At 38.6% G+C, this 24,062-nt stretch overlaps 1 protein-coding gene across 3 annotated transcripts in view; it reads right to left on the reverse strand.

The window, feature by feature from the left end:
• The window catches only part of GADL1 (glutamate decarboxylase like 1), an 84,708-nt gene that overhangs the window by 33,733 nt on the left and 26,913 nt on the right, over positions 1-24,062 (reverse strand). For all 3 annotated transcript variants that reach the window (XM_080581001.1, XM_080581003.1, XM_080581002.1), the window contains exons 9-14: positions 23,338-23,454; positions 17,535-17,599; positions 17,206-17,287; positions 10,410-10,609; positions 6,093-6,144; positions 3,018-3,107 (exon numbers count right to left, since the gene is read on the reverse strand). In XM_080581001.1, the coding sequence (XP_080437127.1) occupies positions 3,018-3,107; positions 6,093-6,144; positions 10,410-10,609; positions 17,206-17,287; positions 17,535-17,599; positions 23,338-23,454 (606 nt within the window). The remainder of the gene's footprint in view (positions 1-3,017; positions 3,108-6,092; positions 6,145-10,409; positions 10,610-17,205; positions 17,288-17,534; positions 17,600-23,337; positions 23,455-24,062) is intronic.

Raw genomic sequence — 24,062 nt, forward strand, 5'->3', positions numbered from 1 at the left:
TTCTACAAGAAGAAATCCCTCTTCACTTAAACAATGACATTGAAAGCCACTTTGCATTGCAAGGGTTACATCGAGCTACATACTGAGTACTGCAAAATATTCAGGGTATGAACTACCTTGGACCACCCACCTGCATCCAGTGCCTTCGTGTACTGTAAAAAAGAACCAGCTTCACTGTACTGCTAACTCCTGCTGTAATTCCAAGTGATGAAAATGCTGTAAGACCACGGGTGTGCACAGAATTCCCTATTTCATTGCGTAACAGGATAATGTACCATTTGTACTGGTTGTTACTTTCCTAACACCATATTGCTTCTCGTACTCTCAAGTGTTTAGGTGGTGACTGACATGATCAGCTCGTGGCTGTTGCAAATCATCCATGCCACTCTTGCCCATCACCTTTCCATTTTACATGATGGAGACTCTGAAGAGGGCAGACCTAAAGTCCAAGGCCCCCTCATTTAAGACAAAGAAAAAACCTATCAAAAACAAAAAATCACCTTCAGATAGACACAGTCTATGTAGGACAGCTAAAAGACTTGACATTAGAATCAGGTATCACACTGTGATCCAGTCATCCAGTCAGCCCTGACATTTCCACATAAAGTGGGCCATGAAATCTGGAGAAGAGCCAGGACAGCAGAAAACCTTTGTGGTTACTTTGCATAGGACTGTGCAAATTCTTCAGAAAGCTGAGGACTCAAGATCAGGGATATTGGCTTATCAACTTACACCAGCACTAAAGCTCACATAACTAACCTTAGGTGACAGCATGTTATTCTAAAAAATATTGTTGAACAAGCAGTTTAATAAAATCAATCACTTGCTCAAGGGAGTTTTAAGACATACGTTTCCTTAATTATTGTCAGATATACAGGTCAACAAAAAGGAAGATTGATTTCTGGATAAACAGAAAAATTCTGATGTTAAAATGTTGTGCGGAAAGAAAGGTTGCGAACTAAAGCATTTTAATGCTATTTTTTGTGAAAGTGGGAAGATTCAGGAAGCACTTGCAGTCAGGAAACTGTACACATCCTCATCTGCCTGCTGATGGCACGATGCAAAAGTATCTCCAGGCTGCATCTTCTAATCACTTACACATTGCTAGTAAGGGTGCATTCCTTCATGCCTATGTATCTGTACTGATTAATGTAATATTAATATAATGACTATGGTGTTTGCAACAGCAATCTTACAGAATAAATTGACATTAGCTAGAAAAGTCAAGTCAGCTTTATTTTGTGTGACCCAGTGCTGTCATCTTCTCTGCTCACTGATGCACGTTGTGCCCCAAACTGGACCCTAGCATCCAAAAATCAAAGCAACACCAGACCTGTCTCTGCCAAGTATCAGGGAGGTGAGAAAACATCCTCTAGTTCTGTAACAAGCTCAGTTCTGTGATGTCCAACAAATTCCTAGCAGTGCCTAAATCAATGCAACTAGCACTCTTCATTTATTTCCTCTCTTCCCCTCTCATCATCCTGGGAGAGAAATTTATGCCATTCAGTGTCTCGCTTTGCTAAGGAGTTCTGGTCTGTTTTGTTTTGGTTGATTGGGTTTTGTTCATTTGTTTTATTTTTGTTTGTTTGTTTTTGTGCGGTAGTTTGAGGAGGGAGAGAGAAATAGGTTATAATTTAGGATTTTGGTTTCCTTAGTGCTTCATCAGAGGCACTAAGAATCAAGAATATATCACATTGCCAATGAAAAGAATGTTTGAGATCTGCAGTGGTGCTCAGTTCTTGGGAGAATCTGCACACAAGCTCTCCCTCACAAAACACCTGCTAGGAATCTGTCGGTATCAGTACATACAATAAAGCTAGGCATCTATTCCCCACCCTCTGACTGGAAGCACCAGCAAGGAACCAGGAACTCAAAAATCCACTCACTCACACACAATGTATGTGTTCAAAGACATTCATTGTGCCTTACCCATTCCCTCCTCAGTCCTCTCACTTGTATACATAAATCAAAGGTGGTAGGTGCAGCATTATTTCTTCTATGCCTTCCCATTGCAACCTTTTCCAGTCCTCAGTCCTCCATGGGTACAGGAGCTATGTATATGTATGCCTTCCACTTTAACAAGAGGAAGGCAAGCCTCATACAAAAGGATCACAATCCATTCATGTTTTGTGAAAATATGGTGAATGCACACTGTGGTTATGTATAACTTTGTACTGCAAGGGCTAAATATACTTTCCAAAACAACACAGACAGGTTTAAGGAAGACCTTACCCCAAAAAGACAACAGCATCCACTATAAATTGAAAGCAATTCCTGTGAAGGAAAAGCTGCTGGAAGAAAAGCAGCCTCTATAGGAAGTATGCATGTTTATCTGTCTACGGTATACACATCTATGTTCTAGTTTAAATTTCTAGTAAGAAATTCTAGGGAAAAAAATAAATGCAGAATATTGAAGTTGCTACAGGGAGGAGCGAGCAATTAGCTTTATTAATACCAGTGTCTATTGTTTCCTAATTAATTCTTAACAACTGATTCCCAGTTAGTTACTTCAAAATTTCACGGCTACTTTTTTCAAGATGTTTATGAATGGCAGAGTTACCAAAATCTCATCACTGAAGTTTTTCCGATTGTATTTCTGTTTTCATTTATAGGTTGTTTAACATCAGAAATGTATTCTTAAGCACTTCCTCACCTGCCTTTTCTACAGTAATGCCAGACAAGTTCCAAGGACAATGTTAAGTGTCTGAAATAGGTAATGAATACTCTGTCTAGACAAGAGATGCAGACAAGACTGTTCATCTTCTCTCAGTTCTGCCATCTGGTAACAGCTTTGATAGTAAGCTGAATACTTGGAAATGTCTGCATCTTTTTGCATTTAGAAAAAAAAATTGCTTTGTCTAAATAGAGAACACACTTAAAAATCCTAGTAACATCTATTTGAGGATTAAATCACCATTCCACTGATGGGTTAATGTCTGGAATAGCCAGGGGCTATTTCACATTCTTATATAGATACATCAGTAAGCTACAGATAACACCGTTCATGTGACACTCACCTCATGTAGCTTCTGCCAAAATTCAGGTCCGTCCTCCATTTTTCTTAAACTCGGTGGAATGTACCAAAAGCAAATATTTGCATACTCCGGCTAAACGAGAAAACAAGTGATTGCTTATGAAATATAACAAATGAGAGAGGGATATATATTGCAGCTCATCAACAAGTTGTGCTTTATTTGGGGGATCGGGGGGGCAGAAGGAGTTTACACCTTTTTAATCAAGACTTCCTTCTCCAACGCACATTTTGTTTCCCTTTTCTGAAACAAGAAATAGTTTTAACATTGTCCACTTGTCTCCCTCCTGCCAGAAAAAAAGGAAGCCTGCTGGGGTTCCTTCTTTATTTCTTCTTTTGCTTTGGTTAATAAAAAATTTGGTTTGGAAAAAAAAAAAAAAAAGTGTAAGAGAGGCATAGAGAGCTAACACAGATTCAAAACTGAAGGAAGTTTAAAGAGAAAAATACATTTTCTTTTTAATATTCTTTTCAAAATGGAAATTTCCTGTGATGCATTTTACACAAAACATACAAACTCATTATTTTTGGTACTACTTAACATTTGCACACCTAGTCATTTTTTCTACTGAATGACTACTCTCCTTTTATATCATATAGCCCACTATGTAGTTCTGGAGTTAGTGCTGGCCTTCTCAGATCTCACGTTTTATAAGAATCTCAGGATGCTTTGTATGATACATGCCTGAAAATATCTTGTCCAATATCTAAGCAGGCTTTTTGAGCAAAGACTCCACATCTCTGCTTCCCTCCTGAGCAATTTTGCCTTTAAACTCAGTGGAGAGTTAGCTGCAAGCCTCCTGACAAGAAGAATGGATGTTCATCATGCATTATAAAATAAAGCATTTTGTTTTATGAAGTTTCTATTTTGTACATGATCGAGAAAATGTTCCAGCAGACCAACCCAGGATCCACCTACATTTCCTGCTAATTTGGAATAAATTATATTTTATTTTTTACCTGTACAGATAGCAATAGCATGATGAATAGATGTGTTTTCCAGTCCCACCCATTACTACCCATAACAACACTCAGTTAATATTGACCTACCTTGTTTTCAATGCAGTATATTTACGTGGGGTCTAAATTACAACACAGATTATAAACTAACACGCCCCCCCCCCCCCCCCAACACACACACCATCCTCATTAGTATGGCTGAACAAAAAAAAAAGAAGTTAAAAGGCAGCTTGATAGCTGGGTCACACCATCTCTTTGCCCCACTGTGAATGCGGCTGCTCTTCCAATTGAGGCAGTTCCTGAATGAGGAGAGCCCACCAGCTGAGACACGTTCTTTCATGAAAGGGCACTGAGAACTGCTCATATCATTTTCCGCCTCACTTCAAAGAATGCATTAAATACAATTTAATCATCAAGGAGAATATCGTTGTCAGCTGGAACAGAACTGCAAACCTGCCACCTGCTGTCATTGAATGAAATAAAGCTCAGTGCTTAAAGTCCCATTTCTTTCCCCAAAGAGCATGCATTGAGTACACACAAACATGGACCCTGAAAAGGCAGCGATTTCCTCATGAATGCAAGCACTAGTTGACTGTTGGAGGGTTTATTTTAAAGCTGTTTAAAATCAGATGGCAGGACTAAGCAGATGGCGTATATTATCATATTGCCACTGCCTATATTGCCTCCTTGATTGTCTCAGTTTCCTTTCACACATCAGATAACTTCATCCCCCTCTGAAAATACCATTCATCCTAGAAAGAAATAACTACCCCCAGCCACGCTTCGCTATTACTTGTCATCTTCTCACAGCTCTCATCCAAGCAGGTAAGCAATTATACCACAGAGTTCAAGATGACACACGCACAAGTGGCATTTCTAGGCTGTAGAGTAGTTCTCATTACAGGACTTTCACTGCATGTATCTGAGGATCATCTTCCAAGCTTCTTGTCCGAAGTCCAACTTCCTTTCATAAAGGACTCATTTAACGGGGCCTAGCTGCCTACCAGCAGTCTTTCTTTAAATTCTCACTGCTTGTCCTCCTGTGCTCCTGAAATTTTTTTTTTAACCCTTGCTCAACATCCTTCTCATAGCTCATACTATAGCGCTCCTTCCAATCCTATTCTCAGTCCAAGTGCCCTTTTCCTGCAGGAACCAAACAACAGTCTCTGCTCTCACCAACATCTTTCACACCTACGGTGCATCTACCCTCTATGCTAAGCTCTACACGATAGAGAAGGGTTATCTTTTTAATGAACTTGCCACTTTACGAAGCCCATCATATGCTGCTACCCAGCACTCTTCATGTAAAGTTTCCCAGTAGGCACTTTCAAATTAGCAGGTTTCAAAGGTAAACGGAAAAGTTTTACAAGTGGTATAAAAGAGTTTTTAAATTTCATATTAATTCCAGCCTAACCTGGTATGCTTATTGGATCAATAAATGTAAACCAAATCTACATCATTACATTTGTTGTTCTCCATGTGCTCTCTTCCCCCCTGTGGTACTCACCCAGCTATCTTTCACACACTTACACATTCTAAAAACGACAGATCTTTTCAATGCCTCCCGAGATATTAACCTCACTTACCAAAGATTGCTGGGGATAGGAGCAAAAATTGAGATCTTTAGCCCTGCTCACACTCTCCTAAGCAAGACCATCATAAGAGAATAAGCTGACAGGTTTAGCAAAGATGGATGAAAACCACAACTTTTTGGTAGTTTTTAGGAAGATGGATATACAAATAGAATTAAGGAAAAAACATGGACTTGAATGATGAAAAGTTCGTTTTAGGATCAAGGTATTCTGATTCTTCTTTCAGCACTCAGTCTTATCTGTAAGTCTGGCAGGCACTGCCTTTTTGCAATCAGACTCTTCTCTTTCACAGGAAAATGCTCCATTTATACACCCTAAGGCAATACAGGCCCAGAAGCTATGAAAATGGGTAGACTGGTGGTAGGGAATACAGAACATACTATGTGTTCAAGCACATCTGTGCATCACAACTTATTAAGTTATACACTTCAAATACAAAATGGCATTTGGCTAAAAAGAAAAAAGCCAAACAACAGAAAGAAAAAAAAAAGTTAAATTCCATTTTCACTTACCTCCAGAAGAAGCTGAAATCCCTCTCTTTTCTTAATTTCCTCCACTAGATATCTGTAATTAAAAACACAGGGTTTTATAACATTGAACAATACAATACTTAGAAGCAACAACAAAATAGGCCTTGAACACTTAAACATTTTTTTTTTTAATATTTTATTTCCCCACCCCACTTGAAGAAACCACACAGTTAAACCTCATTTCCACCTGTTGTGAAAATACAGTAGCTATCAGCTCCTGGAAACAAATGAAGGCTACAGCCAGCCAAGGAGTACTGAGAAGAAGCCAAATTCTGTCCTCAGGCACAGATTTTCAGTGGAGCCACATGGCACAAATTGATCCTATTTACATCAGGCTGTGAACTTTCCTGATGCAAATTTCTATTGATGTTGTTCTCTACAAATTAATGCCTCAATCTCTTTTCCTCAAGTTCTGATGCTGTGCTGCCATCTTATTTCATGGTCACCCTGACATTTCTTACACTATTACCATTGTCACCAGGATCCTACAATTTGGCCCAGAACTTAAGTTTCCACGTACTTCAAAAGACCATCAGTTTTCCTGCTACTGTCCTTGTCCCATATTTTACAAAACAGTGCACATTTCCCTTCAGTGAACCTCTGCTGATGCACAATAATCCCTGGGCATCCTATGCTAACAATGCACTAAAATAAATATTTCTTTTATCATTCACCTGTCAATATGGAGAAAAAAAGAAAAAAAAAAAAGCCTTCAATAGGAAGATGGATTTGAATCCAAACTTTGGATCCAAACAGCACCAATTTATATAAATTATTTAAAACATGACCTCAACTTTGCCACTAGCAGATGTCACTCCAGAATTTTGAAGCAAAGAGGACAGTTTGTCATAGCTATGGCTCTTCTCATTACTTGCCCTCTCAAAGCCTTCCCAATGAAAACTCCAAAAGAAATTACCTCAAACTCATACAGCATTCCCATGTCAACAGAATTTTAGTCTTCTACACAAAGGTATTGCTGTCTAACAGTAATAAAACAGAGGCAGTTAAACTACAGATTTTGTATAAATATGCTCTTTTGTTTCATTAATTTAGCACTTTCCTGCCTGCAGCTGCCTTATTGGTCATCACACAAATAATTCTTTTATTCACTCCTAGAGGAAGAAATATACTGTTAGAATAACCCCCCTTGGTCCTATTCACATGCCTGAAATCTGCCTTCACAGGGACACCACTAGCACAGCTGTATCCACAAAGCCTGAGATTCAGCAGACATGCTGCAGAAACTGGTTGGCTAGGGAGGCAGTAAACAATACCCTAGATGGTCTAATTTTTTCAAAACAGAGCATGGGGAGTTGCCATGTTGTTTATCATTAACAAGTATTGTGCATGTGACTCATTACCTCTTAGCACACGTCCCCGTAAAATGATTGCTGTGATGAAGTGCCAGTTCCCAACAGCACAGCTCTATGAGTTGCACCAAACTGCGCACTGCTGAGGTGTTCCTCTTTACTGCAATAAGTCAAGGATCTGGATCTTGTCTGCCATGACCATTTAAATCCTACTGTGTGTTGTTGTTTGTTACCTGGCTGTTAATTCCCAGGCTACTGTTTAGGTTGAAAGCAAGGCATACTGAAAGGCATGCAGGAGGATAGATGTAACTGGGGAGGGAACCTGTTTCTATAGGTGAATTTAAGCAAAAACAAGTTCAGTGCTTCCATTCTGTTGATTAGGAGATTCTTGTCTGTGTCATAAAACTAACATCTACCATAATCAGCAGGCCATTCACAAAACAGTGGCCCTCAAGCCATTTTTTAATTAAACCCTGAAGAAAAAAAAAAAAAAGAAAAAAGAAAAGAAAAAAAAACTCTTTGAAGGGATCTAAGTATGAACACTTATTTTTTTGAGGTCTTAAAGTGTGTTAGAGCTAATTTTCATTTCATAATAGCCTGCTCTCTTACCACAAGCACCTTTTTTCTTATACCACTGTCTGACATAGGATATCTGATGCTGGTCAAGCTCACAAAACCGTTAATCATGTTCCTAACTACACTGCCAATGGTCTAAGAAGGCAGCCATTAGAAAAATCCATCACCCATGATTTATCTTGCCAGGACCATTTGATGGCAGTGGAGTAATTTACTCTGTGCATCTTCCCACAGTTGACAGAGGAGTTTTATTATCATGTCACGTTTGCAGAATGTCAGAAGGGCTCGAGTCTTAGTGAGGACTGGAGCGCACAGAGAAGTGCTATTTGCTACGATTAAGCCTTGCAGAAAGTGAGGGGTGGGGAACTGCAGCAAACGTGGATGTATGTGTGTTAAAAGTAGGTGTTGTCAACAGAGTGATCAGGCATAAAAACTGCAAAGATACTGAAGCATAAAGTGAAGAGGTGGATAATTATATCTAATATATTAGGGCTATCTACCATGTCGAAAACATGATTCACCTCTAAACCAAGAAGAAATTGATGGAATAGCCAATAAGCAAAGTTTGATGCAACAGAAATGCATGACTGCAATTACCCTAAAGCCTTTGCAGCTCTGTCTATCCATGGAAAAAAATCTTGCTCTCAAATTGTATAGCCAAATCACCAGTTCCAGAATTAACCCAGGTCTGTGCTCAGGAACACCGAAATACTATCTTCACAACATCAAAGGAAAACCTACTGTAACAAAAGAGGGGAAAGGCTGCACAGCTGTTGAGTAGTTAAGAGACCTGGCATAGTGCCCAGTAAACCTGATGTCTCAGCTGCAAAGTGCCCATGTCCACACAAATTCAAGATAGCAATGCAGCTACTGTAAAGAATACACTTCATCAGATAATGACACAGAATTAATCTTCTTCTTCAAACAAGGAAAAAAAAAACGGTCAGTCCTGAGAAACAAATTCAGCTTAGAAGCTGAATCCTAACATTCAAAGAAAATATCGATCCCAGAAAGGTCATTAATCACTACGTTCAGTTAGATGACCTTGGCCAGTGACCTTGATAAGGCTGAATTCTCCTACTGATAGTGGAATGAATTACATAGTCTGTACAGACACAGACCAGTAAAATGCTCAGGAACAAAAACAAGGTGCAATCTAACCAGAAGATTTTAAGAACACATAATCTGTCGAATAATGAGTGGCTTTGAAGAAATAGAGAATAAGGCCAGAGCTCATTTGGGATTTTCTGGGTTTGCTTCTTTTTTTTTTTTTTTTTTCCATTTCTAATCCACTCTGGTTTTATGTCATAGATGTTTCAACTTTTTCTTTAAAGTGACTTTGTTAAAGTGAGACCATTCCTTTAGTTTTCAGTAAACATTCAGTTCTTTTAAACTTGGTAGTTCATATCAAAAATATAATGCCAATATGATACGGGTGACTGTTTTTAAATATTATTGATTTGCATTATAGTAGCGTGCAGCTAGCCCAGGAATGAGTGAAGATGTCAATGCAGTTTTATCTTGAATAAATTCTGAACAATCGTGATACTTCAATTGAATTGTTTCTAATGGGACATTATCTTATTTCAAGATCATCTTTTCTATTAGAAAACAAAACTTGTGTATGGAAGTTTATTTCCAGGAACTGAGACATCATCATCACTTTAGAAACACCTTCTAGCAAGAATTTTCTGGAATTCACTTGTGAAACCATGTGCTGCAAGACCAAAAAGACAGTAAAAATTGAAAAAGGAGAAAAAACACCAGAAAAAAGACATGCTTCAGTCCCTAACGAAACATACTATAAGCATTAAGAATTTCAGCAAACCTGTGAAGAAAAAATATACATACATTACCTCCGAGCAACCTGCCTTTATCTTCGTATAGCTCTACTACACCCTAACATTAACAGAGTGTCCTTGTATGAGTTTCCCCACAACAATGCCTTTCTGCGTTTTCTCAGTCATGAGGAATGAAGTGGACACAAGAATGGAAAATTCACTTCTTGCTAGACACAGCTCAGAACCTGGCACATGGTGCCTGTTTTACATTAATACCAGAACATACATTTAAGAGTTAGAAGAGGGAGGGGATGCTGGTAGATGCTGTCCTACATATGGTTCAGATAACATGAGTGTTAAACAAACTATATCAATAGTCGAAATTCAGACTTTTTTTTTAACCAACATCTATGCTTATTGCTACAAGTAGTAATTACTATTAAATATTGCAGCAAATTTAATAACACTAGTTATTATTGCTATTGCTAATAGTTTTTTTCTTGTTTTATACAGAAAGAAAAGGGGGGAAAAAGTAACAGTTTGGTCTGTTCCAAGATAAAAGTGTGAGCACTGTCAACTTTTCAGACAGTCAATTACACAGACTAGACATCTTCAAAATTGTGAGGAGGTACCTAGCCAAAGCCAGTGCCCTGTTCACTCTCTCCTCGAGGCCTGTGGTTCCCAGCGCCTTCCACATCAGCCAGAATTTGAATGCATCCGGACGCCTGCTGCACTGAATGGACTTGTCACCAGTGTCATAGCTGACATCGTAGAACTTGTCCTGCTGGAACAGGTACGCAGCCTTGGCAGAGTAACACTTCTTCAGGAGGCCCTATCAGAAACACAACAGAAGCTTAGATTGCTGATAGCCATTATTAAACCTTTTTATCTTCAGAAGCCAAAGCCTTTTTTCCTGTCTGTACCAACCATTTAGTAAAAGAGAACTGGATGTGCAGGACACCATTCACAGCTTACAGTGTTGTTTGAGAACCCTAGAAGAACCCAGTAAAGTCAGCACTGACCATGCAGAATTTTTTTTTTATTTTCTAATGATTTACTTCATAGTGTCACTGAAGAGCTGCAGGTTGAAGAGCAATTCTGCCTCAAATCTCAAGAAACTATGTGAGTGGTTACTACAGGACCATGTGAGTGGTTACTAAGGAGGAGAAGGGGAAGCCTGTGTTCACTGCTACAGTCTGTAGGTTGGAAGAACAGCCTGTGAAGTTCCCAGGAAGTTCACAAACACCTCAGTCTATTTCTTCTTTCCTCTGACAAAAGACTTCACACATGGCATAGTTAGTTGTGGGTAAAGAATATTTCAGCCCAAAAACCCAAGTGTTTTGCTTTTACCAGTAGAGAGCTTCTGAAGATTTAGCATGTGTTATCTGACTGTTTTAGTGGAAACACCACTAACAGGTTGACATAACCCCATGTTTTGTCTCCATTCACAGTTCTGACAATTTTAACATTTGAAAACAAACCTCAGAAAAATACTTTAGTGCACCCTAACTATGATTTTTTAATGAAATTATTTTTATTCAGCAATCTCCAGCCTCCAACTTCTAAGAGATTGTCTGGGCAGAAATGACCAGGAGAAAACAGAAAAAAATCAATGAGTACAGTGGCATGTTCCAGCAAAGAACAAAGCTGGGAAATAGAAAGCAGAGAGGCTGTTAAAGGTTTAAAGGTGCAGTGGAGGAAAAGAGACACAGGACTGGCCATTGGCTGAAGAATAAGAAGCAGAGAGAAGGGCAAGCAGAAAGGAAGTTATGAGAGCAGAGATGAGGGTGGTCCTTCAAGGGGCCCAGGAGACAGGACAGGTTCTGGGTTTGTCAGGGATATTAAAAGAGGGTGAGAAAAGAAAATCTGTAAGGTGATACTAGAATAGAAATTCAGATGAGTTTCAAAACATGGCTACAGCATCTGATTCAGATCTGCAAATATATATTTAAGTGACAATTGAACCAGAAGTCTTCCATACAGCAAAGACCAAGGAACAGAAGCACACAACATGGTGAAAGATGCTAAACTACTCTAGCAAATAACAATTTATTTCTTCAGTTTAGACCCAACCGAACATGTTTTTCACGTCAGCCATTTTTCTGCATCTGCTGCAACTTTGACTTTGAAGTGGCAGACAGGATCTGACATCTCTCTTAGTGAAAGTATGATATTCCTGCAACAGAGGTACAGTTTTTAATCGATGTTATAGTACACTGCTGGTAACTTTAGAACTGGTAGTAAAAGAGAGAAAAAGCCTTCAAGACAAGTAATCCAAAGAACACATGAAAATGAGAAATAGTCCACTGGCATGCACAGGATAAAGTTTCCCTCTTTCCTAGCCTTTTCAATTCCCTCTGTCAATCTTTTAAAAAAGAAAACAAAAAAAAAATGGAAAGAAAAGATACCATGAACACCTATTTGTAAAGCACAAAAGGAGAAAAACAACCTTGAAGAAAGCTTCTCCACTACTTCTGCAGGGATTTGTCAATCCTATTGTAATACCCCTGGTTTGCAAAAAGGACAGCAAATTCAGTATGAACTCTCTAGCCCCAGGACCAGCACATTCAGCCTTGTGAGAGGACAGTTTGTGTGACAGCTTGGGAAAAAAGGAACAGTGGCTGCTCAGAATTATAATGTGCTGCTGCAGCTCACTGTAGCATTAGCTGGAAAGACAGGGCTGGGCCTAGTATTTTTGCAGCACCTCAGATTCTCACAACATTTTCTAGCTTTTTCAGAGGAAAAAAAAAAAAGGCAAAAAGATGACACTGGAAACTGAAGAAAAGTCAAGCACTGACACATCCATCTTTCACTGCTTTTGTACAGCTTTGTGTTCTCTGGCTAACCAGTCGCCCAACAGGAGAGGGAATCTATTTGTCAAGACATTGTGCCATGCTTATTTAGATCTCTGTACCTCAATCTTTAAATAAAAAAATAAAATTTAAAATTAAAAAACAAAAAGAGAGAGAAAGAAAAGAAAGCAAACAAAAAAGAAAGCAACACCCCCAAATTGAAGTTAATTGCTTTGTTTATCACTGACTTTAAAGTTTTGCATCATGTTTCTGCAGTGAGTTTATAGCAGGGCCAGTCAACGTGGGATTATCTTCTGCATTATCAGAATGTGATACAGCTGCATGGTAGTGGACACCACAGGATATTAGCTCCTCCAATGTCTGTCATCTGAGAAATAACTTTTGTTTGTCACAAGAAATCTTAACTCAGTATTATTACAGAAAGAGTCAGACAAATGTTCTAGAGTGAAAACCCAGCAAGAACAAATAGTTCAATATCTGAGTGAATTCAAATTCCTGAGAAGATCTTTCATCTGAAAAACAAACAAACAAGCAAAAACACTAGTACTCTCCTACTCTCCTGGTGCATCCAAAGCTGACAAAATATGCTGCTTTGATGATCCTTTTCCATCTGTTCATCTTACTGATAACGCAACACACTCAAGAAATCCTGTTGAAGATATTGCCTACTGTCAATCTCCAGAGGCAAGTACAGCAATGTCCCCCAGCACATCACTAGAGCAAACAGGAGAAGAAATGAAAATCATGTGTTGCGCAAGGGAAAGGAAATATTCCAGAACAGTGCAAAAAGCAAGGTGGAGAACAAAGGGGGGAAGGAAAAGGGAAAAGTTGCAGGATAGGCTGTGGAGCTGAGGAAAACAAGAAGAAAAAATCCAAGATAAATTTTCTGCTCAAGAAAGCAATTACTCCTTGATCTCTAGTGTCTTGAAAGTAATAGACTCAAACAAGCTGAGAACATAAGATGTCATCTCAGTTTTCCCAGTGAAATGAAGTAGAAAAAAAATGAAAGAAAAATATGCTTTCTAACTCAATATTATCAGTCCCAAGATGATCCTGATGACTGTCCACGCAGTAACTGAACTGCTCCAGCAACTCAGAAAAATTGCAAACATTTCATTAGAACCGTCTCATTTGCAAATTTGTGATTCTTCCTTTGGTATCTTTTATCTGTTTCCGTCCTTTGATCAGAAGCTAACGGTAATGCTCTGCCTTATATTGAGGCTGTTAAAGTTTCAGAAAATGGAAATACATATTTTCATAAAGGCCCTGGTCCACTATGAAGTTTCAAACAACTTTTGGTTTTGATTAAGTCTACAGATAGTTGTTATGTGTAATAATTAATGGCAAATAAATGAATAATTATTGATACTAAAACAAATATAGACAAGCTGCAGTTTCTTGCAGTGCATAATTCAAAACACCTTTTTTCTCATTGAACAGACTTATCTACAGCAAGTCTTCTGATCTCCTTCCATTTCCATTACTAAGTGAATTTGAATTTTGTTAACAAAACATGAACAGCTTTTTCCTCCCAAGACAAATGACTTCTTGATTTGTTTCATCTGAAGCAAAAAGGATGATCTTTTGAATGGCATACTTGAAAATTCTCAAAAGCAGTGTATTACAAAAGGCCATCCCCATAATTCATTTCAAGAGGTGAGAAGGAGCTCTCAGTAGTACTAACCCCAAATAGAAAGCAAGTTTGTTTCCTGCAGCTGCTCTGGAAAGAAATTAGTGAAGTAGATATCTTTGTGACACTGCTAATGATGAGGAAGAGATTACACTGTAGGTATGTTTACAGTGATCAATCAATAATGCTCTGTGCTAAACTAGGAATTAATTAGCTACATTCTTTTAGATTTTATTTTTAACTTTATTAGTTAAAATTCTGTTGGTTTCCTAGAACAGATTTCTAATTACCTAACCTAGCGCTGCACTTAAAGATCTGAAGAATCATAGAACTTTCGCATGTGATAAATATTAGTTCCCCATGTATATGGTGACAGTAATCATGTTTACACAGATTACAGAAGGGACAAATTGGAACAGGTCTGTGGTTTTAAGAGAAAATGTACACCCTGAAACTGATTCATAGCATTTTAAGAACATTCAAGAACAAACTTACTTACTAAAAACTTCACTTACTAAAGTTTTGAGAGTATCAGTCCCTCTAGCTGTGTGTTTAAACTGTCATTGCAATTCACATCAGAGCAATATAGGTATGTTCTGAGTAAGTCTCTCATCACAAAAGTGATGAAAGTTACTCAGTGCATGGCAGTGAATAAGGGATAGCTGTGCATTTCTTGAGTGATTTAAGCACTGAAAAGCTATTGTCATTGATCTGAGCTTTTTCAGAGGATTAACCAATCTCTCTTTCCCTTTTGTGAAAACATTTCTCCCTTCTAATCAAGTCAAACACATATTTCTCTCTTCTGTCTCTACCTTCTTCGGAAACCATTCCGATTTAGTTTCATCAAGGCGAGAAGACTGTCTTTTATCAGCATTTCCCTGCAGTTTAAATATTTTCCTATACAGATTTGAAAAATAATAGATAAATACACCGTTTCATTCTAAAAATGTAGCTGCAATGTCTTAAGACTATTGGCAATGCCAAACCAAATGGCTTCACCCTGCAGAGGGACCTGGATAGGTTGGATCAATGGGCAGAGGCCAATGGGATGAGGTTCAACATGGCTAAGTGCCTGGTCCTGCACTTTGGTCACAGCAACCCCATGCAGCAATACAAGCTTGGGGCAGTGACTGGAAAGCTGTGTAGAGGAGAAGGATCTGGGGATCAAAGTAAAGCAAGGCTCTCCCAGTAAAGTGTCATAAATATTTATTTGATTTTTTTTTTCCTTAAAGACTTATATTCTACCTTTTTCAAAAAGCTAAAGAAAGTACCCAAGTTTGGACATGTTTCTGTTTGCATAAGGTCTGCACTGACACAATCACAAAATGCGTAACTGCCAGTTTTCTAGGAACTAAACCCTGACTAAAACACCCTCTCCTCCCCATGCAGAAAAGTGTTCTATTTTCTAGAACATGTCTCACTGTACAACTGGATCTGGTTGTATGAGAGGTGAAAACACAAAAATATTACTGATCAACTTCCTAGAATTGTTCTCTACAAGTATTTCTGGCACAACATTGCATAGCTGTGATCTGGAAGTGGAATAGGATTGCTCTACCAGCCATCACTCTCCATGGAAGGAGCGAGAGCCCTGAAGTTGGAACAGTGTTTGTAAAGCGACTCTAAATGCCAAGGCAGCTAGAATATTTCATTCCTCTCTGTTTCTTTCCTATCTCTTCCGGAGAAGTTTCCAGTATGCAGCAAAAGTAGTCTAATCATTACCTGAGGCTACATCTACGTACTGGGCCCAATTAGTTACAAACACAGCACTGAATTCTTCCCAAGCCTGCAATTTAGAGACTACATTAACCTTAGTCAATAACTTAATTCTGCTTGTTTTTCATCCTGGAATAAAGGTAAAATGATGGACAGGTAGTTCTGGAACCTGTAATCCTCTTTAATCCCACAGACTCTAGTCTAAGGAAACGAGGAAGCACACTTCTCCTTGCTACCCTGCCACATCTCACCCATGATTTGGAGTGATCTGCTCCAAGGGAGCACTGATTAGCATCTATGCTCTTCAGTCCTCATTAGTTCTTACTACCAGGAGTTAGTAACCAGCTACACGGACAGCTAACCACTAGCAGCTGAATGGAATCCATCAGCTGTTTTGACAGAGACTTATAAAAGTGATTTACAATCCATGGCCACAAAACAGTGATGCAAACCTCAGGGACTCTATATCCTCACAATGTTCAGTCATTGATGAACTAAGATAAAACTCACCCTGACGCTAGATAATGGACATCAGCTTTTGCAGGGCTGAGTCTGCAATGGTGCTTTAAATAATTAACCTCTTACTAGATCCTTTATTAAGATAGAAGAATTCCATAAAGATATAAACAGGGACTTCAATCACAATGCAGACTCAAGCCTCTTTTGTGCCACTTGACATCAGAGCTTTGTTGTTTGCTTGCTAGATTTTTTCACTACCCATGTTTTTTGGAAAGTCCCAATCATCCCAGTAATGAGGAAAAAATTAGTACAGTGAGGAAAGAAGGCTCAGCATCTTTGGCTGCATGCACCTCAACTCCTTTCTCACCTTGGTACACCCATGCAAGGTGATGTAAAAAGTAGCTCTGCCTACATGGCATTCTTTAAACAGAGATGCAGTGCTGCTGCAGTCCCAGTGGATGGCAGCTATTCTGGGGACTTGGATGATCTTAGTGTATAAACTGCTAGAGACCCAGGTGACAAAATACTCAACTCTGAATGTAAATCATATACAGAAGCAAACTAGGAAGGGTACCAGCTGCAGACTTTGACCAATGATGTGTATAGTGACTTGGATCAGTTTGGCCCTACTCTTAGTCATCCTTTACTAATTTCTTGGTGAAATTCAAAACAGTGTCATACAGCTTTTGCACCACAGTGTAGTAAAACTGACTCAGCTGTTTTCTTATCGCCACTTCCCCATTACAGCAACGACAGTCTACCGCATTAAAAAAACGAGACAGAAAAAAAAAAAAAGACAGAAGGACTTACAGAGTTGTCTTTCACCAGAAGAGCACAGCACTGGATTCCAGCCAACAGCATTTTATGGGGATTCCAAGCAACAGAATCAGCCCTACAAAATTCATAAAAGGAGAAAAGGGAGAGGGCATAGGAATTGCACCTATAATCATTGGTACGAGAGGCAAAAATGCCCAAATGCAATCCAAGCAGATAAATCAGTTTTTCCAATTTTTCCACATACCCATTAGATTAGCAATCTCTCCAATTAATGACAATATGCATTCTACAAAATACAGCTCTCATGGAGGTTTGTCCATCTCAGTCCCTGTAAGTTTGCCCGTAAACTAAAACTGACTTACCTGTGGATGCCATGAAGAAGTCTGCAATGCTTCCTTGATATCAAAGCCGAGCCACCCCAAGAAGCCTATTGGAAAAATTACAAAACCAAGACAGTGTTATTTGTATAAAGTTTTTGGTGCTCTCTGATAATGCTTCAATCAATGATTACCGACACTGTTTTTATCTCATTAGAAATTTAGTTTACTACATGGTCAGTGGACTAAATTTTGCTTTTAGCATCATCTACCAAAACAAAGGTGGTTGCCTGAGACCATGCCTAAAATAGAGGAGCCAAGGGTTTGTGTCATTATGTGAACCACAAGCTACATTTTCACTTCTGTGTAAGCAATGGCATGAATTGAAGGGCTTCTGCATAACCAGGCCATAAAAGGTGGTTCCGTTCCTCCAGTCTAAATCTAAGCAATGAGAGTCAAAAGACCCACTTTGTACACATTCCTCCTCCTAACTGTTTGCTTTGTGAGAAATTCTCACAAAGGAAGAGAAAATGATAATCTCTGCCAATTACAAAGCCCAGGCTCAGATACTCCGTGGAGTTTTGATACAAAAAGTGAAGTCAGTGAGTAGGTAATAGCAGCATTTCTGTGACCAGCAATCTCACTGATGTTAAAATGGTGTAGCATTCACCACATCCATCTCAGGTCATCTAAGAGCTAGCTGTGTGGTCTAAGCATCAGTGATGCATTCTCCGTAGTGAGCAGCTCTCCACTGACATTCTTTATCAAGTATCCTCTTATCTATTTTAGATACCTGTCTCTGAGTGACACCTTCTGCAGATGTCTCTCTCCATGCACTACAAAAGGAGAGCAGACAATAAGCATAAATTACACAAGTTTGATTTCTGGTCGCCTTAAGTTAGGGAAGGTGACTCGTCTATGAATTCAGCAAGGACCAGACATCACCCACTAGCTGCAGTAAATCTTCATTTCTCAAGCAATGTTTATCCATGGGGTCAGGGTGGTGCGGCGAGAGCACACAACAAAAACAGAATACATGTCACACATTGCATTTGAGAAAATATTATTAAATATGAAAAAAGGTTTTTCAGCATTCATACAGACAGAATCTACAAAAGAAAGTTCCCTGTGAAATGAGCAAGGCTCCTCAGAGATGCAGAAGAGGCATCAGTCCAAAAACACCTGGACTCAGCATATCATAGAAAAGGTTCATATATTTTGGATTACTGAGGAAGAAATCACTGCTGTGAAGATTCCTGATCTAAGGACAGTGAGATCATGCTTGCTTGCCTTTGGGGTTTAGGTGTTCTGGTTGTTGGTTGTGGGTTTTTTTGTTGTTGTTGTTTTGGTTTGGTTTGGGGGGGGAGGGGGAAGGTGGGGGGAGTTGTTTATGTTTTTTTCTTGAAAACAAACAAAACAGCTGTGAGAGCTGATCTATGAATTTAGCATCAGTTTTTGCTTCATAGGCCATATATTAGGAAAAAAATCTGCTATTTCTGGGAGACAGGAATAGTAAAAGCTCACAATGGAAATGAACTGTTAAAAACTTGTCCTAACACTTATCATTCTCATTAATGCAGTACACAAACACCACATCATATTTTGTCATGCTCAAAACATTCGTGCTGAGAAAAAGGCTGCTGCTCAATCTACATCTGGAACCTAAGAAAGGAAATTATTTGCCTCAAATTTCACAGTAAGCCTGTGGCAGAACCAAGACTTGAAACTGGATTCCCCAGCTAGCCCAAACTAGCCATGTTACTGAAGGACAATCAACTTGATCTTCCTCTTTATAGCCAGATTTTGCTCTTCTCATTCTATAATATAGTCAAAGTAGTCATTAAATTATTCCCCAGTTTTTACAATTCATAAGCAATGCACTGGCAGACAATAAATCTTGTAAAAACTTGCATCCAAAGCTGTCAGTATTGGAATAATTGACATTTCACACTATTCTGAAAAAATAGGACTAGAAAGGCACTCAAGCGTTCATCTCACCTGCGTGCGACCCCCAAAGGCAGGATCAGCCATACCTATATCATTCTTGTCAAACATTTGTAGAGATTATTAACCAAAGAACACACACATTTTGGGATTAATATCAAAGTGAAAGATAAGGTGCAATTGCTGCCTACACAGCACTATTGGTACTTCTGTCTGCCTTCATTTTAAAAACTATTGCTAGGTATCTTGAAGAGAGGTACAATAGGTCCAGGCATCTCTACCACCTCCCAATCTCTCCTGGAGCCACAGTACCACAAGATGAATTTGTGCTCCGTGCTTCTTTACTCAGTTCACAGACCAAGTGCTTAGAGATCCAGGGCTGGCAAAAACCAAAGGTGAATGAGAAGGCACCTAAGGATACCAAGAATCACTGGCTTTGTCTGTTTTTAAATAGCTCTAATGATGGAGGCTGCAAAACTTAGCCACCTAATTTGTGTTTAACAATAACAACCCTACAGATTGAAATGTCAGTCCTAGACAGTGTTACCCCTTGTCGTATCTGCAATGGCCATAGAAAACACATTCTTTCTTTTCTCCTTGTAGCAGTTTTTAAAGTATCTGTAGAGCACTGCATATAGTCTATCTTTTCTAGTTTAAGTAACATCACTGCTTTTAATCTTTCTTCATTGGTCATAACTTCTAGATATGATTCCATTTATCTTCACTGCTCTACTCCTTTCTAATCTTTATCCTGTAGGTCCCTAACCTCCTTCATATGCAGCTTTTTATTTGGACACAGTCTGGATAAGGCAGATGAAGCACCAAGCAGAAAGAATTATTTTATGTATCTTTAGTCAAAGAAGCTGTCAAGATGCTTATCCCAACTGCAAAGGCTTAAGACTGATGATCTGTGATGCACTGCAAAGCCCGCATCTTTTTCTGTGGATCTGCTATCTAGCCAACATTTCCCAGATGTTTGTGCAACTGATTATTGGAGCTTAAACCTAGAGCACTATCTTTATTGAACTACAGCCTAGTTTTTCCACTTTTTTCTTTAAACTGTCAAGATCTCCATCTTCTAATCCTGTCCTCCCACTAATTCTTGCAGTTTTGTGTCATCTTGATGTCATCTTCAAATTTAGTCAGTGGACTTTTTTTTCACCCAAGTTATTAATGAAGATACTGGGTAACTTCTAACCTAGGATAGACCTCTCCTGATTTCTACTCAAAATATTCTCCCCTTTCAGCAGTGAACCATTGATAACTGCTCTCCAAGTATGATTTTCCAGCCAGGTTTTCACTCACTGCCACTGTTGCAGCTTGGCAGGCTTTCTGATGAGAATTTCCTATGAGTTATTGGCAAGACACAGTAAAGTGAACTGCTTCTCCTCCTTGCACAAGACTAGAGAAAGAAGGTTTGATTGCCATAACCAGTGTAGGAATACTGTAATGTGCACAAAATATGGTTACTGCACCGGCTGTTGAGTGGCTTGACTGCTGAGATAGTTTCATCTTATTGGTATTGTCTTGAAGCAACTTTTTCCTTAAGTCCCTTTTCCTCTTCAGCTTTGTCTCCATGTGAGAACTTATCTGCAATTTCTGACTCCAATGAAATTTAACTTCCTGAAGCCTGCTAATTTTATGTTGATGTTCTCACATTCACCCTTCCTACAAATCATGAGCTTTATCATTTCACACTTAATGAAAAGCCTCCCTAAGGCAAACATATCAATTTTTGGTATCAGAAAATATTCTGAAATGAGATACATCAGTGTAAAACTGGAAGTAACATCACAGACTTTCATGTAATAACTGTATAAACTGTTCTTGAGATCATTTGCAGTAGATAATACTGATTCCCACCAATGTTAGTCCTAAATTACAGCTTTCCACGTTTTTAAATGATTGTTTTAATAGTACTGGTTTTTTTTTTTCCTCCTAAGCTACAGCAGGCCCAAAAAGTAGTACTCACTTGCTGTAAGAATCATTCAGCTGGAAATCAGACCTTTCAGAGGAATGCAGATCCTCAAAGATTTCAAACACTGTTATTGCCTACAAGGCTAGAAGTAAGTAGGCATGCTTGAAGGCAAAGAAAAAAAAATCTCAAACTCTTCACTGTTTCTTATACACTATTTCTGATCTCACTGTACTTTTCCCATTATTATTCCAGTAAACCTATTTTTAATGGTGCAGTGAGATAAAAAGGTCACATTATGAATTACAGTCTGCTCATTTTACCATATCACATTTTTATATATACATATGCCTGATATCACTTACACGCAAAGGTTCCAGTCTCTTCCGCATACCCTGCTCCCATATAAATAGTCAGAAACTTTAAACGAAAATAAAACATCCATGCACTCAACTTTTGACAGTTCAACAGAGGGTGAAAGAAAAAAATGGAAAATGTACTGATAGAACTCCTAAGAACCAATCAAGGTTGAGAATTCATTGAGAGGTTCATAACATGAACCACATCTTAATAGAAAGATTAGTCTTCTAGACCAAAAACTACCCAATTTATGATTGTACATTTGTTATTCTACCAGCAATCAATTAATATCTGACAGCTACAGTCACTGTGAAAACAGAAAATTAACTTTAAGATATTCACTGACATATTTACCCTAGCTTAACATGAGGTAAAGTTGGAAGAAGAAATGTAATTATTTACAAAACACTAGCAACTGCTTATGAAATATAGTTCAGAGTACTGCCCAGGTTCATCCCACCTAACCGAAGTTATTCAGCTGCAGGGAGTGGGTTAGGAGACTACTCATCATCCTACAGTTGTTGGAGATGGCTCCAGCAGTGTCTATTCAGCAAACCTCAGATCCAACACAGACTTTAAATACACTGCAAACAGATGTACAAGACACTAGCACCTAATGTGAATGTTACACTCCTGCTGAACATCTGCTGGGTCATCCTCACCAGCATAAAACCACGAGGAAGTTCTGCAGGCACTTTAAATACTAGGGCTGAATTTTGCATTTTTGCCTCCAAGAAAATGAAATTTTGAATCACACATGCAGAAACTTTATTTATTAGTGTCTGAGCCATTTTTATTTGAAACACACATCCTTGTCTATGTGATTTTTCTTTAAATACTCAACATTAAACAAACACTTTAAAAATTTAAAGCAGGTCTAAAAATCTCTATTAATGTTGCTCCAGATTCTCTCATTGTTCCATGGATTTTTGCACAGCCATTCTGGGTTTGTGGCATTATCACTATAAAGAGAATCCAGTTTTAGAAAATATGAAGAGACCTAGTTTTAGAAAAATACATTTACAGCTAACTAGTCCAGGTAATAAAAGGACTCAGTGATTATTCCAAAAAGGCTCATGAGTGGATTTTTAAAGCTAAAGCTAAAATTATAAAGAAAATAAAAGTCAAGAAAAATTTTTGAACCATTTAGGAAAACTTCAGGGGACCTACAGGAAACTAACCTGTAAATATGAAACGGAATAATTTATTGTTGGTTGAGCCAGAAGCATACCTTTATTTTAACCCCTATGAACCATGCACCGCAATTCTAACATGTCCATTCTCCAATAGACTGTGGAAATAATCTGAAATCCTAGTTGTATATAATCATCCTTGAAGCACTTTTGCAGTAGCAAGAAGGAACAGGAAATTGATTTTAAAATCATTTTGAAATATAACCTGACAATGACAAGAAAGTTTTGACTGCTTGTCACAAGCAAATTATTTGCTGTTTTTCAGCCCATGAAACAGAGAAAATCAGGAAGTATTTCTGCTCTCTATGCGAAAAGTATATATATATTAAAGCGCAACTTATTATTACACAGAAACATTAACAGTCAAAGAAAAATATCAATTATTAAGAAAAAAAAACAACAATGCTAACGAAAACTACACAGTATACAAACTCACGTCTACATGAAGCCAGAGGCCATGCTTTTCACAGATATCAGCAATTTCATCCAGAGGATCAAATGCTCCCAGCACTGTTGTGCCTGCAGTAGCACAGACAAGAAATGGTGCTGACCCCTGCAATAGGATTCAAAACAAAAAATTGTCATTCACACTGCTCATTTCCTCCAGTATATTTGGAGAGTTGAAGTATAACAAGGTCTTGGAAAGTAGGACAGAAATGTGACAGTCTACATTTTAGTTTCCCAGCACTGAGAGCCTCATGTAGAAGATACTGCATTTAAAAGTGCTGACTATTAAAAAAAAAAAAAAAAGGCATTTCCAGCTAACACCATCACAGGGCAGACTTCACCAGCTTCAGACTGTTTTGACAGATGCTAGTTTTGCCAAGATGAAAGCACTCTAGATATTTGACATCTCTTTGTATACTCATTTTCATTTCTCAGTCTTCCCCATTTTACTACTATATTTGCTGCCATTCTGCCAAACACAAATCAAGCTATTAGTTCAGCCAGCAGGCTACCCGTCAGGGACATGACTCACCCCTCTAGGGACTCCACCTTCATTCCCTCTACAATGCCTATGGCTCTTTGCTGAGGGAAGAGGAACCTTCAGTTAGGGAACATGATTTGCCTTGGGCAGCACTGGCATACACCACAACTGGGACAGTTATCGCTACCTGACCCAAATGCCTGGTCTACAGCCAAGTGCAATTCTGACCGTTG

This window comes from Anser brachyrhynchus, assembly GCF_964034855.1.
Source record: "Anser brachyrhynchus genome assembly, chromosome: 2".
NCBI classification, from domain to species: Eukaryota; Metazoa; Chordata; class Aves; order Anseriformes; family Anatidae; genus Anser; species Anser brachyrhynchus.